General features: G+C 33.1%; 1 protein-coding gene and 1 non-coding gene across 4 annotated transcripts; both read right to left on the bottom strand.

The window, feature by feature from the left end:
- Window positions 1–3,603: 3,603 nt before the first annotated feature.
- LOC127903843 (small nucleolar RNA R71) lies at window positions 3,604–3,712 on the bottom strand. The gene has a single exon (XR_008056719.1). It is a non-coding gene; the product is annotated as a small nucleolar RNA R71 (small nucleolar RNA).
- A 17,220-nt stretch (window positions 3,713–20,932) lies between these two features.
- On the bottom strand, window positions 20,933–23,412 carry LOC102625973 (uncharacterized). Of its 3 annotated transcripts, XM_006490640.4 has the most exons (3): window positions 22,933–23,412; window positions 21,621–21,731; window positions 20,933–21,488 (listed from the first exon to the last, which is right to left on the bottom strand). In XM_006490640.4, exons 1-3 carry the CDS (start codon window positions 23,092–23,094, stop codon window positions 21,168–21,170), a joined length of 594 nt encoding a protein of 197 aa, XP_006490703.1. In that variant the 5' UTR covers window positions 23,095–23,412; the 3' UTR covers window positions 20,933–21,167. The 3 variants fall into 3 exon arrangements, with proteins under 3 accessions (XP_006490703.1, XP_006490702.1, XP_015389591.1); XM_006490639.4 differs by having other exon boundaries at window positions 20,933–21,731; window positions 22,933–23,404; XM_015534105.3 differs by lacking the exon at window positions 22,933–23,412 and adding an exon at window positions 22,542–22,916 and having other exon boundaries at window positions 20,933–21,731.
- Between the last annotated feature and the right edge of the window lie 1,295 nt (window positions 23,413–24,707).

Here is a 24,707-nt window from a genome sequence, read left to right as displayed (position 1 = left end):
TAAGAAGAGTAAGGAAGAAATCGGAAAAAAGAAGAAAGTCTCTAAAGCTCGGGAGCACTTTACAAAAATAATGGTTAATGGAGAACAAAAGGCAAAATGCATGCATTGTAGTGCAATTTTGAAAGCAAAATACCAATCAGGAACTTCCACTTTAAATAGACACGTGGCATTTTGTTTTAAGAAGAATTAACCGAAAATTTGGAGAGGAAACACTTCAGGGAAGTCTCAAAGTGATTAAAATAGAGGATGGAACTTGTGGCATTAGTTATGGCAGTTTTGATCAAAATGCTTTACTGAGTTTGATAGTAAGAATGGTTATAATGCATGAGTTTCCACTTAGATTCATGGAATATATAAGCTTTCGAGAAATGATGGCACATGCTAACCCTGTGGTTAAGCCAATGAACAGAAACACTTTAAAGAGCGAGATTTTGAAGTTATATCAAATCGAAAAGGTTAAGATTTTGCATTTATTGGGAAAAAATCATGGTAGAGTGGTCATTACTACAGATTTATGGACAACTAGTAATCAGAAAAAGGGATATATGGTTGTGACGGCCCATTTCATTGACAACTCCTGAAAATTGCATAGTCGAATCTTAAGATAATTTGTCTATAATTTTTTATTTGCTTAATTTTTCTTTTAAGTTTTTTATTACTTATATTATATTTTTTTCAAGTTTAAATTGTAATATATTTTAAGTTTGTGTATTTAATACCAACTTTTGAATATTTGATAGGTTTATCTATATTCCAAGCCCTTATACTGCTGATGCCCTTTCTAATGAGTTAGTACAATGCCTATTGGATTGAAACGTGGATAGAAAGTTATCCTCAGTGACATTGGATAATTGTACCACTAATGACGCAATGGTGGAGAAATTACTGTTAAGGTTTGATATCGATACCTTAGCCATTCATGTATCCATCGTTGTCTCCTAGTCAGCTTTTAGTGCCAGGGGCAGATTTTTGAGTCTGCATCGTAGTAAACTTCTTCCTGACACTTTGGAAGCCTTAATGCGTGCTTAGAATTGGATTTGAGCTTCTACTTCTCGAGGTATAAAGTTATTTGAATTATATTTTAGTAGTATTTCTTTGCTTAAAATGCTTTGAATCTTAATATGTTATTTTTGTTGTAAGGTGGAGTTCTGAAAGATGAGATTTTTACTGGGGAGGAGGTAATTTCTGATGATGATGATGAGCCACAAGCGTCGAGCAGCATGACATAAACTGTTTTTTTTTTTTTTTTTGGAATTAGACATGAACTTGTTATTTACTTCTTTTACATGGAAGCATTTTGACTCTTTTATGAAAATGTTTTTGAGTTGTTGAACATTTTAGGATTTTCATATGTTGTATTGATAATTAGTGTCATAATTATGAACTTATAATATGTTGGATGTTATTTAGATTTATTGTGTTATTATTGTGTTATTGAATTTAAGTGTTTTTTTATATATAGATTTAATGAGTTTAGATTAGAAATTGGATGAATTTAGATGGTAGAAAGTAGATTGAAACAATTTTTATTTATTATTTGTGCAAAATTTGTATTGTTAGTATGTTATAAGTTTGTATTTGACTATTTTCTTTTGTTAAGTTTGAGATTTATCAAACCCTGTAGTATGATACACAAGAAATGTGCATGCATGTTGCTTGTTGACATTTGGGTGAGAAAAATGAAAGAAAAAATTGAAAGAAGACTTGTGGGTTTAGAAGCCCGGGACACACCCAGACCGTATGTGCAAAAGTCGGGCTTAGCCCGGGTCCGGGCAATAATTTCTGTCATCCGGTCCGGTCCCAAGTGATTAGTGTTAAAAATTGTTTAATTATCAAGCGATAATAATGTTATTTTGTGCTTATGTTATAATTTATATTTGTGTTTATGCAATATATTAGGAATTATTAATTATGCATTAAATATATCTAATTTTGTGTATTTTTGTGTGTTTATTAGGTAAAATATTAATTTCACGTAATTCGAGGCTCCAAACAGATAAACGGAGGTCAAATTTGGATTCTGGAGGTACGAAAACCTTAAAATGAGTCAAGATCGGCTTAAAATTGGGCTTGTGTAAAAAGAGTTGACTTTTTTTGTTGACCGAGCACTGATTGGATGATGAAATGAGCTTACAATAGATATGAGTGCATGTGATAGCTGGCGATTTTGACTAAATCTCAACCGTTTTTTGGCCAAATCAGATGAGTCAAACGATGCCCCATGTGATGTTGACTTTTAAAGTTTGACCAGCTGTTGGATCTTGATCTAAAGGTTGTGAGGAGTACACGCATGAATCTTATGATGGAGCGCAAAACACTGGATCATTAATTTATTTTTCTATAAATAGAGCCTCATTTTTATGTTTTTAATAATCTCTTTATATCTCTCTTCTTCTCAAAATCTCTCCATCTCCCTGTGATCTTGATTTTCAGGTGTGTTTTTAATATTTTGTATAATTATTTTTATAAATAAATTTAGTTTTATTTTCAATTTTAGTTGTTTTTATTACTTTTAATTATAAGTAATTTAATTTTAATAACTCTTTTTATTTCAATTATGCTTAACTAAATAATATTAGTTAGGGTAAGGTGAAACTCATAGGAAATAAATATGATTTAATCAAATTTTATTTTTTATTTATAAATTAAATTATTTTCTATTTAATTTTATACATATTTTATATTTTGAAATTTTGATTTATTGTAGACAAACAAAGAGATTTTGGTACAATAAATTCTTAATATCTTAATATAAGGTATGGTAAAATGGTATTTTGACTTATTGTAGATAAATTAAATTTTGGTACAATAAATACTTAATCTATCTTAAATTAAAAGGAAAGTAATAATAATTTATATAATTAATCTTTTGGGTAATAAATCTAAAAAAATGGCAAAAAGAATTTATTAAGTTTTATTTACTACTAAGAGTGGATCCACAACCATAACTATTTCAATTTCATAGTTTCATTTAAATTAAGCTGTTTATATTCAAATTTTAACTTCAATTTTTAGACAAAATAAAATAAAAAAATTAACTATTTTCTTTGTGGATTAACCTCGGACTCACCGAGTTATAATACAACAAGACACTCTTATACTTGGGAGTTAAAAATTACTTTTAAGTTGTGTAAAGTTTTTGGCGCCGTTGTCGGGAAAAAGTTTTTATTTTTCTTTAGTTTGGGTGAACTTAATCCTCAAATTAATTAGGAAGACAACCATTCTTAACATGCAAGTGATCAAAATCAACCAAGAACTCTGAGAGACTACATGAATCCAACTAGAACTGGAGCACCGTCGTGTATAGTATTTCCTCCAGAAGCATCTCGATTCAACTTAAAACCAGGTATTATCCAACTTTTACCAATATTTCATGGTTTAGAATCTGAGAATCCATACTTGCATCTAAAAGATTTTGAGGAAGTTTGTAATACATACACATACTAAAATTGTAGCATAAGCATAATTAGATTAAAGCTTTTTCCTTTTTCATTAAAAGATAAACTTAAAACTTGGCTACAAAACCTTAGATCTGGATCAATAGAACTTGGAATAACATGCAAAAGTAGTTTTTGAAAAAATTCTTTCCACCTCATAGAACAAATTCTTTTAAAAGACAAATCACTTCTTTCACTCAAAAAAATGGAGAAACATTATACCAATGTTGGGATAGGTTTAAAGAATTGCTTAACATATGCCCACACCATGGTTTTGAAACTTGGAAATTGGTCATTTATTTCTACAAGGACTTAATACCCCAAAGTAGACAAGTTGTTGAAATGATGTGTAATGGTGAATTTAGGGATAAAAATCCAGAAGATGCACTAGATTATCTTGACCAATTAGCTGAAAATGCATAACATTGGGATACTGTTGGAACTTTTGAATTGACAAATAAACAACAACCATCTCCATCTAGTAGAGGAATCTATAACCTTAGGGAAGATCATGATTTACAAGCAAAATTTGCATCCCTAGTTAGGAAAGTTGAAGCTTTGGAGCATAAAAAGAGTGATCAAGTAAAATATGTTCAAGAAATTGCATGTAACATATGTAGTTCAAATGATCATTTCACTCAAGAGTTTCCCACTCTGCCTGCACTTAAAGAATGTCTAAATGATCAAGCCAATGCCATTAACACTTTCAATAAACCAAACCCATATTCATAGACTTATAATCTTGGTTGGAGAAATCATCCAAATTTCAGTTGGAGGAATAAGACTAATGCACAATCTTCACAAGCACCACCTCCACAAAATTTTCAAAATGCTCAGCTTTATGCACCATATGTTCCACCACCATGGAAAAATCTGGAAGACACAATGCATTCATTCATCAGAAAGCAAGATGTTATTAACAATCAAAATGCACAAACTTTTTCTAATTTGAAAGATACTTTTGTTAAAATTGTTTCTGCACTCGCAATTCAAGAAAAGGAAAATATCCAGCCCAACCACAACCAAATCCTAAAATTCAACAAAATCCACCCACAGACTGTTGTGCAAATTTTATTAAACTCGCAAATGCATGAATCTATTATAGAATAGATTAATGGTGATGAGTGTCGATCCCACAAGGAGGTAGATTTTAATTATATGTAGAATTAATTTTGTATGAGGGTGGTTGGATTTGTGGTGAAAGTGATTTAGATTATCCTAAAATTGGAATTGAAATGGCGAGAATAAATTGAAGAGAAATCTATTGAAATGACGTACTTAGGTATTTGGATCCGTATCAACATGCACCATGTGCTAAATATTCCTTATTAATGCCAATTAAATCATGAGGGGGAAATCCACACCTCATGAACCACACGCTAATCAATATGGTGCTAAGGGCTTATCGTGCCAAATAATAATAACATTGTACTAGGGAGCCGGTGAAACCAGGGCGGTATCTAGACAAGATTATTATTATTTGTCGATGAAAAGCCAAAACATCCACAAAAATTAGAGGGGAAGAGAAAATAAATTTACCAAATAAAGCCCATGACACATGTTGAGACTTCACCTTCAACCCAAGCTTGAAAGAAAATTAGCTACTCATAATTGAACTAGGGGCAAAATGAGAATTTATTAAAATACGTAGAAAATACAAGATTGAGAAGGAATTACAGAAAATGGAGCCCAAAAATGGATTCAGAGATGCCAAATTAGGGGGGAGGCCCCCTTTTTATAGATACATTGAGTAAATCATGGCCATCAGATTAAAAACAGTTTGAATGCTCAAGATTGCGCCACGTCATCAGTCAACAGTACGCGGTTTGACCACGTAGTTTGAACAGTGACACAGTTTGACCCGGCTTGAACAGTAACACAGTTTGGTTGAAAATAATTCTGTGTATATGCATGTACCGTACGCATAATTTTTGGTCCACTAACATGCTACCACATCACCAATCAACAGTGCATAAGAATTTTAGTCCAACAGGATCGTGACACCTCATCAGTCAATGCCACATCATCGGTCAATGTCACGTCATCGATCCATCTATGTGAACAATGTCATGAACAGTAATATAGACAATACCGTACATGTGAATAGTATCGTACATGTGAACAGTGCCATTTTTCCTTTTATGCTCCTCTTAAGGTTTTCGACCGTCCTGTGTTCAAAAGTGATGTCTGTTTTGCCGTCTGATCTCTCGTCATTGTGAAATGACCATAATGCCCCTGAAATATATAAAATACTTAATTAAAATAAAACACACGTAATTAAATCACAAGAAGATTAAATACATAAAAGTAAGGGTGTTAGTAAGACTTGAAATGTAAAATGATGATTTTCTCCTTTATAAATATACATTTTCTAACACTCAACACAGACCAAGTCAAGTCAATTATAACTCTTCGTAGTGGTAAGGTTGTTGATAGACCTATGCCTGAACCTTGTGAAAATGATGAAAATTCAAAGGGTAAAGAAGGACTAAATAAATTTACACTTAATGAAGAAATAAATAGTATTCCACTTGAACCACCATTTCTGCATGCATTGGATAAACCAAGGAAATCAAACCACTCTTCTGAAATTTATGAAATTTTTAAGCAAGTGAAAGTTAACATTCCTCTATTTGATGCAATCAAGCAGGTACCTTCATATGCCAAATTTTTAAAAGACTTGTGCACTGTTAAGAATAAATTGAAGCTAAGAAAGAGTACTTTCATGGCCGAATAGGTAAGTACAATTCTGTATAAGTTGAAATATAAACATCCTGGTTGTCCTATCATTTCTTGTATTATTAGTGATCACATAATTAAGTATGCTTTACTAGATCTTGGTGCTAGTGTTAATTTGTTTACATATTCAGTTTATCTTCAACTTAATCTTGGTGAGTTAAAATCAACTTCAATTACACTTTTGCTTGCTGATAGATCAGTTAAAGTACCAAAAGGAATAGTGGAAGATGTTTTAGTACAAGTTGATAAATTCATATACCCTGTGGATTTTATTGTCTTGGAAACTGAACCTGTTGTGAATAATCATAAATCAATTCTGTAATTTTAGGTCGACCATTTTTAACAACTGCTAATGCTTTGATTAATTGTAAGAATGGTTGAATGAATTTATCCTTTGGAAATATGACTTTGGAATTGAATGTTTTCAATATGCGTAGGCAACCTAATGAAGAAAATGAGAATAAAGATGATACTGATGAACAAAAGGAAATGCTTGAATCTTGTATTGAGGAAAATATTTAAAAAGGGGATTTTTCTAAACTCTCTAATGTTTGTTTAGTTAATTCAATTGAGTCAAATAAGCAATTTGAACTTGATATTTCTAATATAAATTCGTTGCTTGATTATGTGCAGACTTCACAAAATTATGATGACGAGCCAAAATTTGAAGAGTTTATAATTATTGAAAAGATAGAAAACGAGAAGCACCTAAACGGGAATTGAAACCTTTGCCTGAAGGATTGTAGTATGCTTTTCTTGGAGAAGAACAAACTTATCCTTTTGTGATTTCTTCTACTTTAACAAGCGACCAAGAAGGTAAGTTACTAACTGTTCTTAAAAAGCATAAAAATACAATTGGATGGACTTTAAATGATATTAAAGGCATTAATCCCTTAATTTGCACGCATAGAATTAATTTGGAAGAAAATGCTAAAACATGTCAACAATCTCAAAGAAGATTAAACCCACACATGAAAGAGGTAGTCAAAACAAAAGTCCTTAAATTGCTTGATTTGAGCATTATCTACCCTATTTTTGATAGTAAGTGAGTAAGTCCTACACAAGTGGTGCCTAAAAAATATAGAATCACTGTTGTTAAAAATGAAAAAGGTGAATTAATTCCAACACGAATTACATCTAGTTGGCGTATGTGCATTGATTATAGAAAGTTAAATGAAGTCACTAGACAAGATCATTTTTTATTACCATTCCTTGACCAAATCTTAGAAAGAGTAGCTGGACATCCCTACTACTGCTTTTTAGATGGATATTCAGGTTATTATCAAATTCCTATAGCACTTGAATAATAAGAAAATACCACATTTACATGTCCTTTTGGAACATTTGCATTTAAAAGAATGTCATTTGTGCTTTGTAATGCTCCTGCACCATTTCACAGATGTATGCTAAGCATTTTTTGTGATATGGTTGAACATTGTTTAGAGGTCTTTATGGATGATTTGACTGTGTTAGGGAATTCTTTTGATGATTGCCTTGATAATTTGGAGAAAATTTTAAAAAGATGTGTTGAAAAAGCACTCGTGTTGAATTAGAAAAAATGTCACTACATGGTTACTTCTGGAATTATTTTGGGTCATATTGTGTCTGTTAAAGGAATTGAAGTTGACAAAGCAAAAATAGAAGTCATGTCTAATGCCACAACCAAAAACAATTAGAGATGTACGATCCTTTTTAGGACATACAAGAGTTTATAAGAGGTTTATAAAAAACTTTAGTGCCATATCTAAACCACTTTATAACCCCTTATTAAAAGATGCACCGTTTGAATGGAATAATGATTGCCAAAAATCTTTTGAGAAAATAATTTGTATTTTAACATCTGCACCTATTATGCAATCTCCTGATTGATCTTTGCCCTTTGAATTAATGTGTGATGCAAGTGATTTTACTGTTGGTGCTGTTTTAGGACAAAGAATGGACGGTAAGCCCTTTGTGATTTATTATGAATAGTGCTCAAATGAATTATTTTACAATTGAAAAAGAATTACTTGCTGTGGTATTTGCATTAAACAAATTCCGTTCATATTTGCTTGGCTCTAAATCTGTTGTGTTTATTGACCACGCTGCTGTGAGATATTTGATGAGTAAACAGGATGCCAAACCGAGACTAATTCGTTGGACTTTGTTACTTCAAGAATTTGACCTTACCATCAAAGAAGGGTGATGAAAATGTCGTTGCTAATCATCTATTAAGACTCACATCCAAATTTTGCACTGATATAACACCCATCAATGATTCTTTCCTTGATGAATTTTTATTTTCTGTTACTTCAATGTCATGGTATGCTAACATTGTTAATTTCCTTGTTAAAGGTAAAATTCCTTTTGCAATGGAATGCTCAAGAGAATAAGAAATTTTTTGTTGAAGTAAAGAAATTTTATTGGGATGATCCTTACTTCTTCAAATATTGTCTAGATCAAATTTTTTGGCGATGTATTCCTGATAATGAGGTAAGTAGTGTCATTAATTTTTGTCATTCTGAAGTATGTGGTGGACACTGTTCTTCAAGAAAACTACTGCTAAAATTTTGCAGTGTGGATTTTATTGGTACCATATTTAAAGACACATATGAATTTTGCAAAACTTATGAAAAATGTCAAAAATTGGGATTAATTACTAAAAGAAACATGATGCCCTTAAATCCCATACTTGAAATTGAAATATTTGACTGTTGGGAAATTGATTTCATCGATCCGTTTCCATCATCTTTTGGATTTGTGTATATATTAGTTGCAGTTGATTATGTCTCAAAATAGATTGAAGCAATTTCTTGTCGAAATAATGATAGCAAAACTGTGGTTAAATTTTTAAGAAAAAATATTTTAAGTCGATTTGGAATCCCTCGAGCCATTATCAGTGATGGATGTAAGCATTTTTGTAATAAGTCATTTGAGTCTTTAATGAAGAAATACGAAATTATACATAAAGTTGCTACCCCTTATCATCCTCAAACAAATGGTCAAGTTGAATTAGCAAATAGGGAGATAAAACAAATTTTGGAAAAAACAGTTAACCCAAACCGAAAAGATTGGTCCCTTAGACTTAATGATGCATGTTGGGCCTACCGTACTGTATTTAAAACGTCATTAGAAATGTCACCCTATCGGTTAGTTTATGATAAACCTTGTCATTTACCTGTTGAACTTGAACATAAATCACTTTGGGCTATTAAAGTTTTTAATTCAAATTTGGATTATGCTAGTAATGTGCGAAAATTACAATTGAATGAACTTGAGTAATTAAGGAATGATGCTGCAAGAATTATTAAGGCAAGAACAAAAGCTTTTCATGATAAAAGAATTTTTCGGAAAACATTTGAGATTGGTAAAAAAATGTTGCTTTATAATTCTGGTCTTCATTTATTTCCAGAGAAGTTAAAGTCAAAATGGAGCGGGCCATTTATTGTAAAAAATGTATATTCATATGGGGCCATAGAAATTGAGAATCTAAATAACGGTGTCACATTTAAAGTTAATGATCAAAGATTAAAACCATATCTGGAACATCACCCACGTGAAGAAGACACCGAAATCAATTTGGGTGACCCACCAATTCTTGATTAAGTCATTAATGACTGATTCTTTTTTTTTTGTTTTACTGTTATTTTGTCGTTTCATTGTTTGATTTTTTTTCTTTCTCTCTAAATTGATGCCACATATTTTTTTAGCATTGTTTTTCTTGTTTAAGCGTGTTTGTTTGGCAGTTGTACTTTCTCTCATCAATTTTCATTATACGTCATAAGTACCTCAATAAGAAAGTTCTTGTTCACACATCTTAAAAGATTTCTGCTTGTGAAATTTCACTTAAGAGGCTTGATATAAAGCTGTAAATCACATCCACTTTGGGATCTGCAACCACCAAACTCCGTATCCTATGTTGAGGATCTGGAAAGACAACTCAGAGCAGTAGAGAGAGGTATATATGAATATCAATTGGAGCTTGAGGTTAACTCAATAAGAAGACGAATGTAAATTCATTTTCCTTTTACATTGTGTGTTTCTTTTTCTTTGCTTTCACGTTTGATTTGATTTTGCATATTTGATTTTGGTGTCTTTTGATTTATTTTTCCATATAAATGGCGGATAATAGTACTCCGTGACTTCTTAAGTCGGTATCTTCAGTTTCCCACAATAATTGAAACCCCAAAATCAAACATGGAAGAAATACAACATAAATTCCATAAGTGTTTTCCTTCCCTCCTTCAAAATGCACTCCAAAAAATTTATAAAGCTTGTTGTGAAAGATTGCGTTTGTTAATGATCAACGGAATTCCTTCTGATATTCATTGGTTAATTGAAGCAAAGGTTTGATTAGCAAGTGAGTTTTCTGATCCATTTGTTTCTTACATACCTGGTTTTGGTAAAAGCACATTTGCTAAAAAAAGGAAAGCTAAAAGACATGGCTTAAAATGTCATAATTGTGTACGACTTAGTTGCAAACGAGAAGTTTGTAAATCTTTAGGAATGGTGTCTGATACTCATGAAGATAAAATTAAATTCGTTAAAGATGGCCTGAGTAAAGAATTATTGGATGATATCTTACGATCTCTTGAGACGCATTGAAGCGGACACGTGCAATATGAGATACACAAGTTATGAAGACTATTCCAAACAGAAAGTGCACAGTTTAGTCTTGGGAACCTGACTCAAAAAGACATTGTTTATCAGTTTATAAGAAAACTAGATGGGAAGCTTATCATCGACCCATAGAGGGCGTTCAAGCTGTTACTGGACGTAAAATCAGAGGAAGATGTGAGCCACAATCACAACTACCAGTAAATATCCTTTTATTTTGCTGCTCTTTTATCATTTGTATTATTGCATTTAGTGGTGCGATTTTGTATTTAATAATATTTGTTTTCTTTTACTGTTTGCCTTTTCTAATCACTATTTTCTTTTTACTATTTGCTTTTCAATTATTGAGCCACGATCTTTACTCATCATTTGACAAATCTGCCAACCCATTTACAGTTGTTTCTCATTATTTCTGTCACCAAGATCTTTAAATATGAGCTCGTTTTTCAAACACTCACAACTTGTTTTTGAAAGATTATTCCAATGGCAGTATCTTCGAGTAAACAATTCAAAAATATTTGTGTGCTTTCTGGGTTTCACTATGGAAAGTACAAAGAGTTCGTTCAAGCAGCTATAGATCTTGATCGTGTCATAGCAGAGAGGAAACTGCATCTTGTATATGGAGGAGGTGAATGAGGGTTATTAAAGCTTGTCTCAGAAGCTATTTTTACTAGAGGAAGCCAAGTACTAGGCATTATCCTAAAAGCCAGGAAACCGCTAGTATGCCTGTCTGGCCCACCAATTGGAGAAGAATTAGTGGTATCAAGTATGCAAGAGAGAGTATCTGAAATGCTAAATCATGCTGATACTTTTATTTTCTTGCTATGAGATCTTGTAGCTTTTGAGGCACTGATTACATTTGCATCTTGGGCCCACTTGAACATTCATAAAAACCCCATCGGTTTGTTAAATGTTAATAATTTTTATGATGGCTTGCTAACTTTTATTAACCATGCAATAAAGAATCATTTTGTTCCATACTCTGTAAAAAAAACTCTTTATCTCTGCTTCTACTGCTAATAAGTTACTTGATCTTTTACAAGCTTATACACCAGAGCCAAATTCCAAGACTTTTGCGCTGGATTGGTCGACTGATGATGGTAGCAGTGGCAGTAATAAGAAGTACGAATTAGATTTAACTCTCCGTCTGTAAATATTTTCTGTTGCAGTGTTCATGTGCTATCTTCTAAACTCTAACTCTTTCTCTTTCCTTTTAAAACATTGAGGACAATGTCTCTTTCAGGTTGGGGGGAGGAAATAGTTGATAATTGTGGAATGTCTTAGTCCTGGTGATGTTTTTACAAAAACAATTTCTGTAAAGACTAACTTTGGACTAAACTTGAGTCGAAGATGGCTGAATATGGAGAGTGCGGTATCTTTAGAAATGCATCTTCTTAAATTAAGGTTGACTAATTTAGGATAAATTTGAGTCGAAGATAGCTGGATATAGAGAATGTAGTACCTCTACAAACGCATCTTCTTAATATTAAGAGTGTTATTTAAATAAAAAAAAATGACTTTTTCTTATTCTTTGTTATCCGCTTTTAAGCTTCTGCATCAAGTTCAGGTGAGACCTCCTCCTCTTCTTCTTTTATTATTATTTTTCTCTTTTATTATTTTTTTTGCATATATGTAAAATTATATATATTTTCGAGATTCAGCAACAGAATGTTGGCCTTGGTGGTGGCTGATTATTCTTTTCGTTGTGATTCTGAAGAATGCTTATATGTATTTATGTTTGCAAGTATTAAAATGGGTTTTAAATTCGATGTCTTGATAGGTTTTAGATTTTAGAGAAAGATCATATAACTTTTGCCTATTTATTTTCTCTTTTGTTTGTTATTCGTTGGATGGATACTTGATGCCGCATTTATAATGATAGTAATTTTTCTTTCAAAAAAAAAAACTCTAAAAAGGTGACGGATTTTTCAATTGACAAAAAGATAAGTAGATTTTGAAATGTCATTGACATCTAGAATTGAGGGTTTGGAACTTTGGAGAACCATATCTTGTAACAACAGAGAGACAAGAGCATTCTGTTCCCAGCAAAAGGTGACAGGAAGTTAATGCTTTTCTTGCTGGTAATTGCTTGAATGAGCACAAAAAACACAAGCGCATTAAGCCCAAATAAAGCAGACTGAAGTGAAACAATGGCAGCTAGCGCTACATATGAAACCAAAAGAATATTCTGATCATGACAAAACCAGACTGTTTCCCGCGAGTAGAGGACAGCGAAGGAGGGAGTTGTTGGAGTGAACAGTTTCCCTGTGAATGCAGAACAAGGTCTCTTCAGAAAAACTACCGTCTGTCTGCTAAAAATGTGAATATGGGTAATCTGAAAGTAATGAATCATCAAGTCTAGATTTGACAAGCACCAATAATGCTACTATTAACACATTTTCTAAGCTTGTTCGGAAATTATGTAATCTACGTAAAACTCAATGTTAAACATTCATCATTCCTAGTTTCAGGATGCAATTTTGAATGAGATGTCCTGACTTCAGTCACGAATTAAAAATCACGTAAATGTCTGGCTCCTGTAACTCATAAAAAGGGACTTCGTCAACATGACTCTGAATCTATCCAACAAAAGAAGACTTCTTCAAATAAGCCGACGCACTCGGCTGCCAACTTGATTTAATAATAGGTAGTCTAGTTTTCATGTATAACTGTGCGGGTTTAGTTTCATCCATCACCCAAACCAACACGACTTATGGCCACATTGACGTAGGATATGATTTTGGAGATTCTTTTAAGGCTCTCCGTCGAGTCCATCTTGAGCAATCAGCACACAGACAGTACCCATCAACGTCTGATTCTCTTAGGTGAACATGACAATCCGAGTTAAAACCCCACATAACTGTCTAGCTCTCTTAGCTAATAAAAGGGCTTCTCCAACATGACTCGAGATCCGTCCAATAAAAGGAGACTTGTTCAAATAAGCATGCTCACTCGGCTGCCAAATTGATTTAATAATAGGCAATCGAGTTTCCATAGATAATTGTACAAGTTTGGTTTCATCCATCACCCAAACCAACGTAACTTATGGCCACATTAACGAAGGATTTGATTTTGGTGATTTTTTCAAGATTCCATATCGAATCCATCCTGAGCAATCGGCAATTGTCACGACATTATAATCAACTACTCCGAAACCAAGACTCCGTAGAGATGCAGCTAACGAACAGTGCCCATTAACTTCTGATTCTTTTAAGTGAATATGACAATCAGAGTTAAAAGCTCATATAAATGCCTGGCTATCTTAACTGAATAAAAAAAAAAAAAAGTGTTTGCATGAAAAGGTTAATTTACAAACTCAGAAAATTCTTTGACGAATGAACAATAAAAATCTATCCTACCGAAATCATTCAAGATTGGAAATTTTCCTTGATAAAAGAATGATAAGGATGTTCCCTAAAAAAGAGTACTTATTAAAGTTAAGAACTGAATCTCGTTACTTTTTGTTTCCCCAAAATTGGAACCCTAAGGCTCTATCCATTTATTCACTCAACCTAACTCTTAATTAAATTTCTTTTGCTCCTCACCAAGAACCTTATTCTTACATGACCCGATCAATTCGATCAGGTGCTTAGACATCTATTTTCATTTTTCAATTCTATTGTTCAACTATCTCCTAACAAGCTTTGGGAGTTCAAAAAAATTTCACTCACTAGCTTAAGGGGATAATAGGAATCTTTATCAAAGATTCTTCCTTATCAAAATATATATGGGGTAGGTTCAAGAGACACAATTTGAAACATAAATTTAGACACAATTTTATAACTATTAAATTAAAAATAATTAAGGATTGAGATTAAAGATAGCATGACTTTTTTTAATTTTGAAAATCAACAAATTAATGTAGTGGGCCCCCTATAATAATAAATAATTGCCCTTTCTTCTCTCTCTCACTTAATATATTCCTCCTTTTCTCTTTTCAATGAGTATATCCCCTTTCTCTTTTATTAACTTTTTGAGCTCGAAATATTTATGCTTGTGGAATTAAAAAAAAAAAATGGCAAGGCCTAAATACATTGAATTTCTTTGCAATATTTTGGCTACTGTAGAAACTGCATCATATCTCAGTATTGTAATTCACAAGTGCCTTATGCCTGGAAATTTCTTGTGTACGGCCAAAATTTTATAAGTAAAGACAAAACTCAGCTGTTACAAAATAAAGTAGTTCATCTCTTACAAAATGATATTATAAGATTCAAACATGTTCAATAAAAAAAAAAAAATTCCAAATCACGAAGTACATAACCAAAAGAAAAAAAAATGTATCTCATCAATAAAAGTGCTCCACTCCAAAATTTGACTATCACAAAGACGTTATCAACTTATTTTTACCTCCTTCATATGCCTGCAAAAATATCAAAATAAATTGTGTTATATAGTATATACCCAATAATAATGATTCAAAATAATAATTAATGCACAATTCATTCTATTTTTCTAAAGAACAAAAATGTATTTTCTTAAAAAAAAGACAAAAATGTATATTTTTAACAAGATTAAACCATACATGCTCTAACAAACTACCTTCCTTCTACATTAACATTTTTCTATTACAATTAGCTAACGAACAGTGTTAGGAAAAAAAAAGTGATAAGGAATTGAACTCACAAAATTTGCGCCCAGTATCACTATTCAGAGCTTGATCCAATTTTGATATCTCCTCAAGGCCTGCAATTTTGATGGAAACGGATTAACAAAAACTAATAAAACAAGATTAAAAATTTGATAACGAAACAAAAATAAAGGAATAAATAATTAGTACCTGGGTTATTTCACTCAATTTTATTTTTTGGATTCAAAGGACAAATTCGTTTGTCATGTCTTGATTTGTCACATAAGGCACAAAACATTTTCTTCTTATTTTGGAATAACTCAATGCCACTCTTCAATCTGCACTCTCTCTTTCTACCTTTAGTTTGTGAGATATTAGGATCTAAAAGCAACATACTTGAGGATGGTGTATCTGTTGGGAAAATATACTCTTTAAAACCATATGTGTTTATTTAATTGTAATAAATAATTTTTCTGATTAATAAAATAAATGAGATATTTTATTCTTCAAGTATCTTAGTTGCATTAGTATTTTGAGTAAAGTCTATTTAATCATATATATGTATTTATGTTATCACCATATGGATTCACAAAAGACATAAATACAAGTTATCTTATGATTAAATAAATTAAGTTCACAGTTGATAAATAAAGTTGGACACTTTATTTAGGTATAGACTATAATAAATTCATTAAATGATTTGTCTTAATCGTGTATGAATTTATTGATATAGTACGATTATATTGAACATGATTACATATGAGATTTAATTAACTTTGTAATAACTATCAGACTTATTAAATCTCATAGGCATGATTTTACTGTAATTTTAATCTTGAGTTAGTTATAATTTCATGATTTTAATTGTTATTCCATTTGAGTTACCAATGGGCACGACAGACACTTGTAGTCAAGATTACCCGGTATCTTGGTGGGAGCAATTATGGGAATTGAAGTTATAGATTAACAATATAGCATTTGTACAACACATCTCTTGATGGGTTTTTGGCACTTGATCATAGAATTCTCTGGCCAGAGTGTATCCACATATTTAGTACGTTGAAAATGATCATTAAAGAAAACCAATAAGTATCAAGGAGCAAGATGTAATTAAATTGATTGGACAGTTAAGATATCGATTTAATTAACAATATGGTACAAAGAATTATACAGTAAAGAGATTAATGTAGCTTGGGACGAATTAATATTCGAGCATACAATTATGGAGGTTAGTTTCAATCTTATAGTGGAGTAGAGTTGGAATTAAATGAGTATCAAGGAGCAAGATGTAATTAAATTGATTGGACAGTTAAGATATCGATTTAATTAACAATATGGTACAAAGAATTATACAATAAAGAGATCAATGTAGCTTGGGACGAATTAATATTTGAGCATACAATTATGGAGGTTAGTTCCAATCTTATAGTAGAGTAGAGTTGGAATTAAATGATTAGGCTTGCTCATTTACATGCTTAATTGTTGTAGCCACTATTGTATGTTCTCAAATGATCCTTGGGTTAGCTCATTTAATTGACTGCACCACTACTAGGCCTAAAAGTAAGAAAACTGCCATATTAGATAATCAACCTAATTATATATTTATTAAGATCTTATGTGTTATATTCATGTGTAAATGGGGTCTTATGTTATTTTACAAGGTGGGGCCCCAAAGCAGTTACACATTATCTCCACTTTCACGTAAGTGAAGAGATAATATTAAATACAAAATATTTATTATTTTGAATTATAATAAAGGATAATACATATCTAGGGTTTTACAAGAGATATTATATAAGTGTATTTTTCTCAAGAAGAAATGGGACGGTATTCCAAAATACACGTTTTGAGAAAAACACTACAAAAGAAGCCGGTTGTTTTAGATGTTGTGAAACGGATGCCCACACGTCCAGTACTAATCAAACTTGAGTCATAACCTGAAAGATTATTTGGTGGTGGATCATGATCTAATAAGACTAGTGGTAACAGATCATGATCTAACAGGAGTGGTGGTGACGGATTGTGATCTAACAGGAGTTGTGGTGACGGATCGTGATTTGGAGCCTAGATTACTTTCGATTGTTCATCTTCTCGGATTGTTAAGGTATGATTTTCTAAATTACGAATTCTTATATATTATATGAGATCGATCCTAAAAGTCTTTATGAGAAAAACTGATTTTTTTACTAACAGTATCAATAGTTGAATCATCTCTTTTTGGGGAGTCAATTGTATGTTTAGATACCTCTGACAACTTTGTAGATAATTCATTGATGGCATCCATATAAATCATATATGTTTCATTAGATGATGCAGCAATACAAGTTAATTTTGTGGCCTGTTGACACATATGAGTAAGCCTCAATGTCTCTGATTCTTGAACACCATCATCCTGTCCCAAATATTGTGAATCCATGATTCTAAATTTGTTTGCCTCTTGTTTTCATCTTGAAAGACTGAAATAATCTGGTATTAAATCAATATCTAACCGAACAAATACTTTCAAAATATTTCTGCAAAGTATTATAATAAACTCAAACTTATAAGAGTAGCAAACATTATATAGAACACATAAATAGGCCACTTATTAATGTAAGACAATACCAATATTGTTCTATACTAAGGGAGAGAAGGGTAGCATACACATGTAAATAATTATATGTAATAAAAACTCAATGTTGATACATATTAAGATTACCAATCAATAATAAAGCGGATAAATTTTCTCTGTTGGAGAAGTAACACACATAAGCTTGATGATTAATAATATAATTGCATTACTAAGGCTAGGAGAAGAAAATTCACTTTAAAATTTGAGCTAATGTTCTTATTTTTCTTTCACTAAGCATGCAATCTAAACCAAAATTCACAGCAATTCTACCCAACTTTTCCAATTCTGCACAAAAACCACCCAACTAGACCCAAAAAAAAAAAACCCCAAATCCAACACACCCACCAAAAACCAGATCTTTCACAGAAATGTCAAAACAGAAATTCAGACATCAATCAATTATTTTTCAATTAGTTTCGAACCTGCAGAAGAAATGTCAAAAAAAAAAAAATTCAAGAAGCTTATTACAGAAAATCACAGCAACTTATCATATCTTGCATTGCTTAAATTCCAGAAGCTTAAATTCCATTTATTTATTGTTTGCCGAGAAAATGCAAGAAAAGTAAAAGAAAAAAAAAACAAGTTGAAAAAAGGCACGATTTTGCTTACTTAATGTTTGCAGAGAGAAAGAGGGAAACAATGCTGCTTGTCGTGAGGAGGACACAAAAACGGTGCTTTGCCGTGAGCTTGTGACAGAGGAGGGAGACAAAAACAATGTTGTTTTGCCGTGAGGAGGAGAGAGCATGAGGAAGAGAGACGAAAGGAGTGATTTGCCGTGAACGATGATGGTGTGTCGCCGTGAGGAGTGCTTTGCCGCGAACGAGGATGAGGGCTTTGCCGTGAACGGTGATGGTGATTTTTCGTGAGGAGAGACGAGTGGATGAGGAAGCGTGCTTTGCCATGAACGATGATGGTGCGTCGCCGTGAGGGGTGCTTTGCCGTGAACAATGATGGTGATTTGCGTGAAGAGAGAGGAGTGGATGAGGGAAGCCTGGCTAAAGAAAAAGTTTGGATTTCATTTTTTTATTGTTTCATCTTTATTCATTTTTTAAAATTTTTTTATTGTTTCAATTGCCGAGAGAAATGAGAAGTGAAACGACAGCAACCGCTGTCATTTCTCTCGTAGTTCTCTCATTTCTCTCTCTCCCTAGCACTACTCAAAAGTTTTAAGAGTTAGTTGTCCACTTCTCCATCTCATATACAAATATACCTGTGCACGCACATTAGTCCATTGTATATTAACAAGGGTGGAACTTATATTTGCATGCACCTAGTCAACCCCCAAATTGAAAGAAAACAATCTAAGAAAATTTTTTTAAAAAATAACTGAATTGAAAATTTATCTATTTCATGAAAATTCTTTCAGCCTCCTCATTTTTGCAAAATATTTTATAGCTCATAAAATTTTATGACATATCCATTATAGTCCCCACCGTAACAATTCTTTAAATTGACAAAAATTAAAGAATGAACCAATTAAAAAAATTAGTAATTTAAGTGAAATTTTTTTAGATTGGTGTGCAGGAACTTGTTAAAACATTTGACTGCAATGAAATTAATTTATAGAAAACATAGTCTTAATTTTTTTTTTAATCTATTAGTTGACCTTTATAAAAATACACAAATACAATTTTAACCATTAAAAATTAAAACTAACGGAGAATTAATGATATTTGAGGGATAAATTGATAATATATTCAGGATAATCACTCTATAAATGGGAGTAAATCGAAATCTACCCACAACATTATTCGTACAAAATTGCTGTATTTACTCTTGTAAGATTACTTGGGTGGTTTTATTATAACTAAACATAAAAAGATGGGGTTTTGACGACAAATGGCAGTCGTGACCCACAGCATTATACTCACAAATTCAACATTAACATACATAATGATCCAAAATTTCACCAAGAAATGATAGTAGTTCTAAGAAGCACCGGTGGGTTTTGTTTAATTTTTAATTTTATTTTTTTAAAGAACAAACAATTAGAAGGGCGTCAAAATGATTCGGGATTGTAGTGAATAACTCTTAAAAGGTGACAGGTTTTTCAATTGAACAAAAAGATGAGTAGATTTTGTAACGTAATTGACATCTAGAATGAAGGGTTTGTAGAACCATAGCTCGTGACGACAGGGAAACAAGAGCATTCTGTTCCAAGCAAAGAGTACCAGGAAGTTAATGCTTTTGGTAATTGCTTGAAAGAGTACAAACACAAGTGCATTATGCCCAGAGCATACTGAAGCGAAACAATGGTGAAACCAAAAGAATCTTCTGATCATGACAAAACTAGACTGTTTCCAGCGAGTAGAGGACAGCGAAGGAGGGAGTTAGTTCGGAGTGAACAGTTCCCTTTGAATGCAGAACAAGGTCTCTTCGGAGAAACTACCGTCTGTCTGCTAAAAACGTGAATATGGGCAATCTGAAGTAATGAATCATCAAGTCTAGATTTGACAAGCACCCAAAATGCTACTACCAACACATTTTCTAAGCTTGTTCAGAAATCATAAAAGCTCAACAAACGTGTAATCTACATAAAACTCAATGTTAAACATTCATCATTCCCAGTTTCAAAATACAATTTGATTGTGATGTCCTCACTACATTCACGAATTTGAATGCACTTTAATTACATTAAGACATTTTTAAGTTGTGCGGGACTGCCAACGTCAGATTTAAGGCACTGTTAATTGTTAACTATTGACTGAAAGATCTTTTATAAGTACCATGTACAAAAATATACTAAAACATGGATAGAAATCATACAAATTAGACGGTTACTTTCCTTGCTCTCAAGTAGTGATTGCTTTCATCTTCTCCTTTCAAATCAAAATAATGAAACTTACGGTGTTAGATTACCAAAATTACGAATTCCTGGCTAGATTACCAGGTACCTCCGCACCTATTTTTTCTCTTTTGATCACCAAAATGTTGTACCATTTCGCTCAAAGAAAACTTTTACACTTTATGCATTACATGAGATTTTCAAGGCAAATGAATTCCACAGAATACAAAATTTAGCATAAAAATGAACAGATCATCAGAATGTCATTCGTAGTACATGTTAAGAGTTACTTCAAGATCAAAACTGCAACGTGCAGCCCCAGACACACAAACCTTGTAGATATCCTAGTTATAAACATTATAATTACTTTCTTAAAATTGTTACTGTCGTTTAAGCAGTATAGGGCCATAATATCATTCTCCATAGCACTTATGGTGACTGAACAGGTGATTCCAAATCATCAAGTTTTGCTTCCTCTTTAAATGAGTGGCTATGAAGTTCCCGTGTAAAACTGGAAGTTGTGTCCAAGAAGTAGAGAAGAAATGACATTGTGCAGCAACAGACAAACATAGGTATGGGGCCAAATATCCAAAGGAAAAGAGGGAATGACAAGTAGAAAGCTCGGAGCCCGAGAGACCAAAAGAAACTTCCTCGATTCAAGTTTCTGGCAACATACTCAATATAGTTCGTATTGCCTTTCGATGTAGGCAGAGTAACCAAAAAGCTAACATGGGCGTAGTATCTAATAGACTGCACATTGCAAAGAAAGGCAACAAGGAAGCAAAGCAAAATAGTAAAATACTTGATTGAAGATAATATGGAAGTCTTGTTGCCGTAAATTATTTCTGAAGCTGTATTGCCAGAGCTAGAGGTACTGCTTACAAAAACACCAATTAGTGAACTGAGAGTGATTGCAGTTGTAGCTAAAAGAGTTGATGCCATAATGTTGTTGCGTATTGTTTGAACCGCTAAAGTGCCATTCTTCAAGGGATCCTGAGAAGAAAGAATAGGAGATCACAGTGAAATATATTATACAAAACCAGCTATATATTTATTTATTTATTTATTTTTTATGATAGGAAACAAAGAAACTTGTACTAATAAGAAAAACAAGTACAAAAAGTGAACAAGGTGTCCACAAAAAAGAACTCCTTAAGATCATGAAAAGATCTATACAGTAGAATACTGATCGGATTTTGTAAGCAGTATAAGATCTATATGACTATAAGACCTAAACAAACTCAAAAATACAGGTTTAAACTAGCTATCCATTTAAATGCCAGTCTTTAGAAAAAACTTTTCTGGCGAATACTGCAGCACTAGATTCTCTGAACAGCAGATTTAACTCTCCAGATACAATAGAAAGTTTAAAAATGTCAACAGTTCAGTATATAATACAACAATGAAAACTATTAAACAATAACCCTATAATTATCTGTTGGGGATCAGCTCTAAACACTAAATTACCCACTCTGAGAAGCACCCTGAGAGTTTCTTAACATCAAAGCAGGTCATAGATGGATCCAGGTGCATACAAGCATTCTCAATTTACATGTACATGGTAAAACAGCTGTAGTTTTAACTTGATACTTGCTATCTTTATTCTCCAATTATAGAATGGGTCGCTAGTTTACCAATAAAATTTTTCCCCTTCAGGCCTTTTCTATTAGATTAATTGCTACATCTTTCTGGTTATAATTAAAAAAAAAAGAAAAGAAAAGAAAAAAGGGTTTGAAGGGGATGAGAAATCTCATCCACCAAACGCCGAGTCCTTTAACCCTTATTGTTACTCCTTATTATTACTTGAACTTTGGTGACCATGGGCAGAAAGCGTGTCCACAGCCAGCAGAGCTTCGTCCAGGGGCAGATGAAGTGCTACGAAATTTCCAAGGAATTTATTGTTTTTATAAATATCCCACTCTCGTATGCCCCTATTTTATAATTTAAAAGAGCCTTCTACTTAGCACCAGGCAAACATGGCCAACAGAAGAACCCAAAAAATTAGAAAACCAGCTCTCATGGGACATTCAATGAACACTTGGGGGGTTCCCTAGTTCCTACAAGGTACGTTTAAATTTGAGCGGAAAAGATCCAAGCATACAGTCATTATTTCGACAACAGTAACCCAGAGAAGAAACAACAAGAAAGAAAATTGAAAACAAGAACCCAAAAATGAAAAAGTGAGAGAGCATACAGTCATTATGGAATGGACCCATTGATGGCGAGACTCAGCATTAAGACCAATAACACTTCTTCTGGGAAAGCGGAGAATGGTGTAAAGTAGCCATATGTGATACACACCCATCACTAAAAGACCTGTTGGTATCAGCACATAGTCCAGCTTTTTCTCTTCCATTATTACCTTTTTTTTCTTCTTTTCTTTTGGTTTTTAATTCTGTGTATGAATGTGGTGGTGCCCAAGACGAATCAATATACAGAGGATCGGACATGCGCTAATCACCTGATTAACTAACTTTTCTTTTCTTTTTTATTAAAAGAAAAGATAGGCAAAGCATAACAACTGTTATCTTTTGGTCTCTTCTTATTCCAGATTACAAAGATTATTTTAATGTCATGATCAATTTTATCATTGGATCAATGATATGTAGATAGATACAAATGCCAAGTCTTGCCAAGTTACTACTTACATCAACCCAAAATTAATTTTTTGTATGACTCGATTTTGTTTGTCAAATAATTAGAGGCTTATAAAAAGCTACTTTTACATCAGTTGTAAATTGTAAATAATGTAACTTGGTAATTGTTTTCAACAGATTTTGTGGTAGGAAAAACCAAAATCTATCTTTAACAATGAATTTATATTTTTGGGGGAGATGGGGTACCTCACTGGTTTGTTGTGTGCGGTACGGTGTATCTGAAATTCGGGAGAGGTGAGAAGGGGAGAGGGAATAGTAACAATGGTGAAAGGTCAAAACCAAGAGAATTGTCCTTCAAAATGAGCTACACGCCTGCAAAACAATGAAATAAAGACTAGAGGTGAAACCGGGGTCCTTCAAAATGAGCTACACGCCTGCAAAACAATGAAATAAAGGCTAGAGGTGAAGCCGGAGTACCCCGGTGTTTACACTCCGACGCTCAAGTTAGCAAACTCAAGCCTTTATGGCAAAGAGAGATGGCTAGCCCTCTGTAAATTAGGGTTTAAGGTTGAAGAAAACCTATTTTTTGGAGTGTAAGTGTTAATGGTGAGTGAGAACATCCTGGAGAATGAAACCTAGGCACCTTTATATATGAAGTACCTCAGCTGCCACGTGGCGTACCATTTTTGGCTAACGTCCTTTTACCTTTTTATAATTTTTGGGCCGTTATATGTATGTTCGCGGCGTATCTCATCATTTGGGAACGTGGCAAGCGATGTAGAGTGATCCAAGCTACCTCTGCAGTAGCTGTCGGGTAGGCGGCTGAGGACTACTATTCTTGGGACAATGTCCTTCACTTTTGGCAGAGGTAGCAGGCGGCTGTCCCCCCCTTTTGGTATGACCTTCTTGATTCCTAATTCTGACAAAATCGAATAATATCTTTCAAGAGATGGAGACGTTTCTCACGGCGGATATTTTCGGAGGGTTCTCTTGCATCTGATCTGCCGGGTACCTCGAGTTACGTGGGGTACCTCAATTTATATGGGGTACCCCTAATTGTGCGGGGTACCTCTATTTGTGTGGGGTACCTCTAATCAAGCCAGGTACCTCTAATTAAGCCAGGTACCTCTAATTACGCAGGGTACCTCTAATCAAGTCGGGTACCTCTAATTACGCTGGGTACCTCTAATCATGCGGGGTACCTCTAATCACGCCGGGTACCTCTAATCACGCCGGGTACCTCTAATCATGCTGGGTACCTCGAGTTATTCTGAGTACCTTGAATTATGTTGGAGTTATTCTGGGTACCTTGAATTATACTGGAGTTATTCCGGGTACCTCGAATTATACGGGGTACCCCAGTCTATGCGGG

The sequence above is a fragment of the Citrus sinensis genome, chromosome 1 (assembly GCF_022201045.2).
Source record: "Citrus sinensis cultivar Valencia sweet orange chromosome 1, DVS_A1.0, whole genome shotgun sequence".
In the NCBI taxonomy this organism is placed as follows: domain Eukaryota; kingdom Viridiplantae; phylum Streptophyta; class Magnoliopsida; order Sapindales; family Rutaceae; genus Citrus; species Citrus sinensis.
The sequence above is the reverse complement of the archived record's forward strand: the minus strand, read 5'-3'. Positions and strand labels throughout refer to the sequence as shown.

What these genes read in the sequence shown, in the direction of transcription:
- LOC102625973 (XM_006490639.4), bottom strand. Translation starts at nt 23,094, where the DNA reads ATGGAAGAGAAAAAGCTGGACTATGTGCTGATACCAACAGGTCTTTTA. An exon ending in GGGTCCATTCCATAATGACT is followed by an intron (nt 21,732 to 22,932) that starts GTATGCTCTCTC and finishes CTTTCTTCTCAG; the next exon opens with GATCCCTTGAAGAATGGCAC.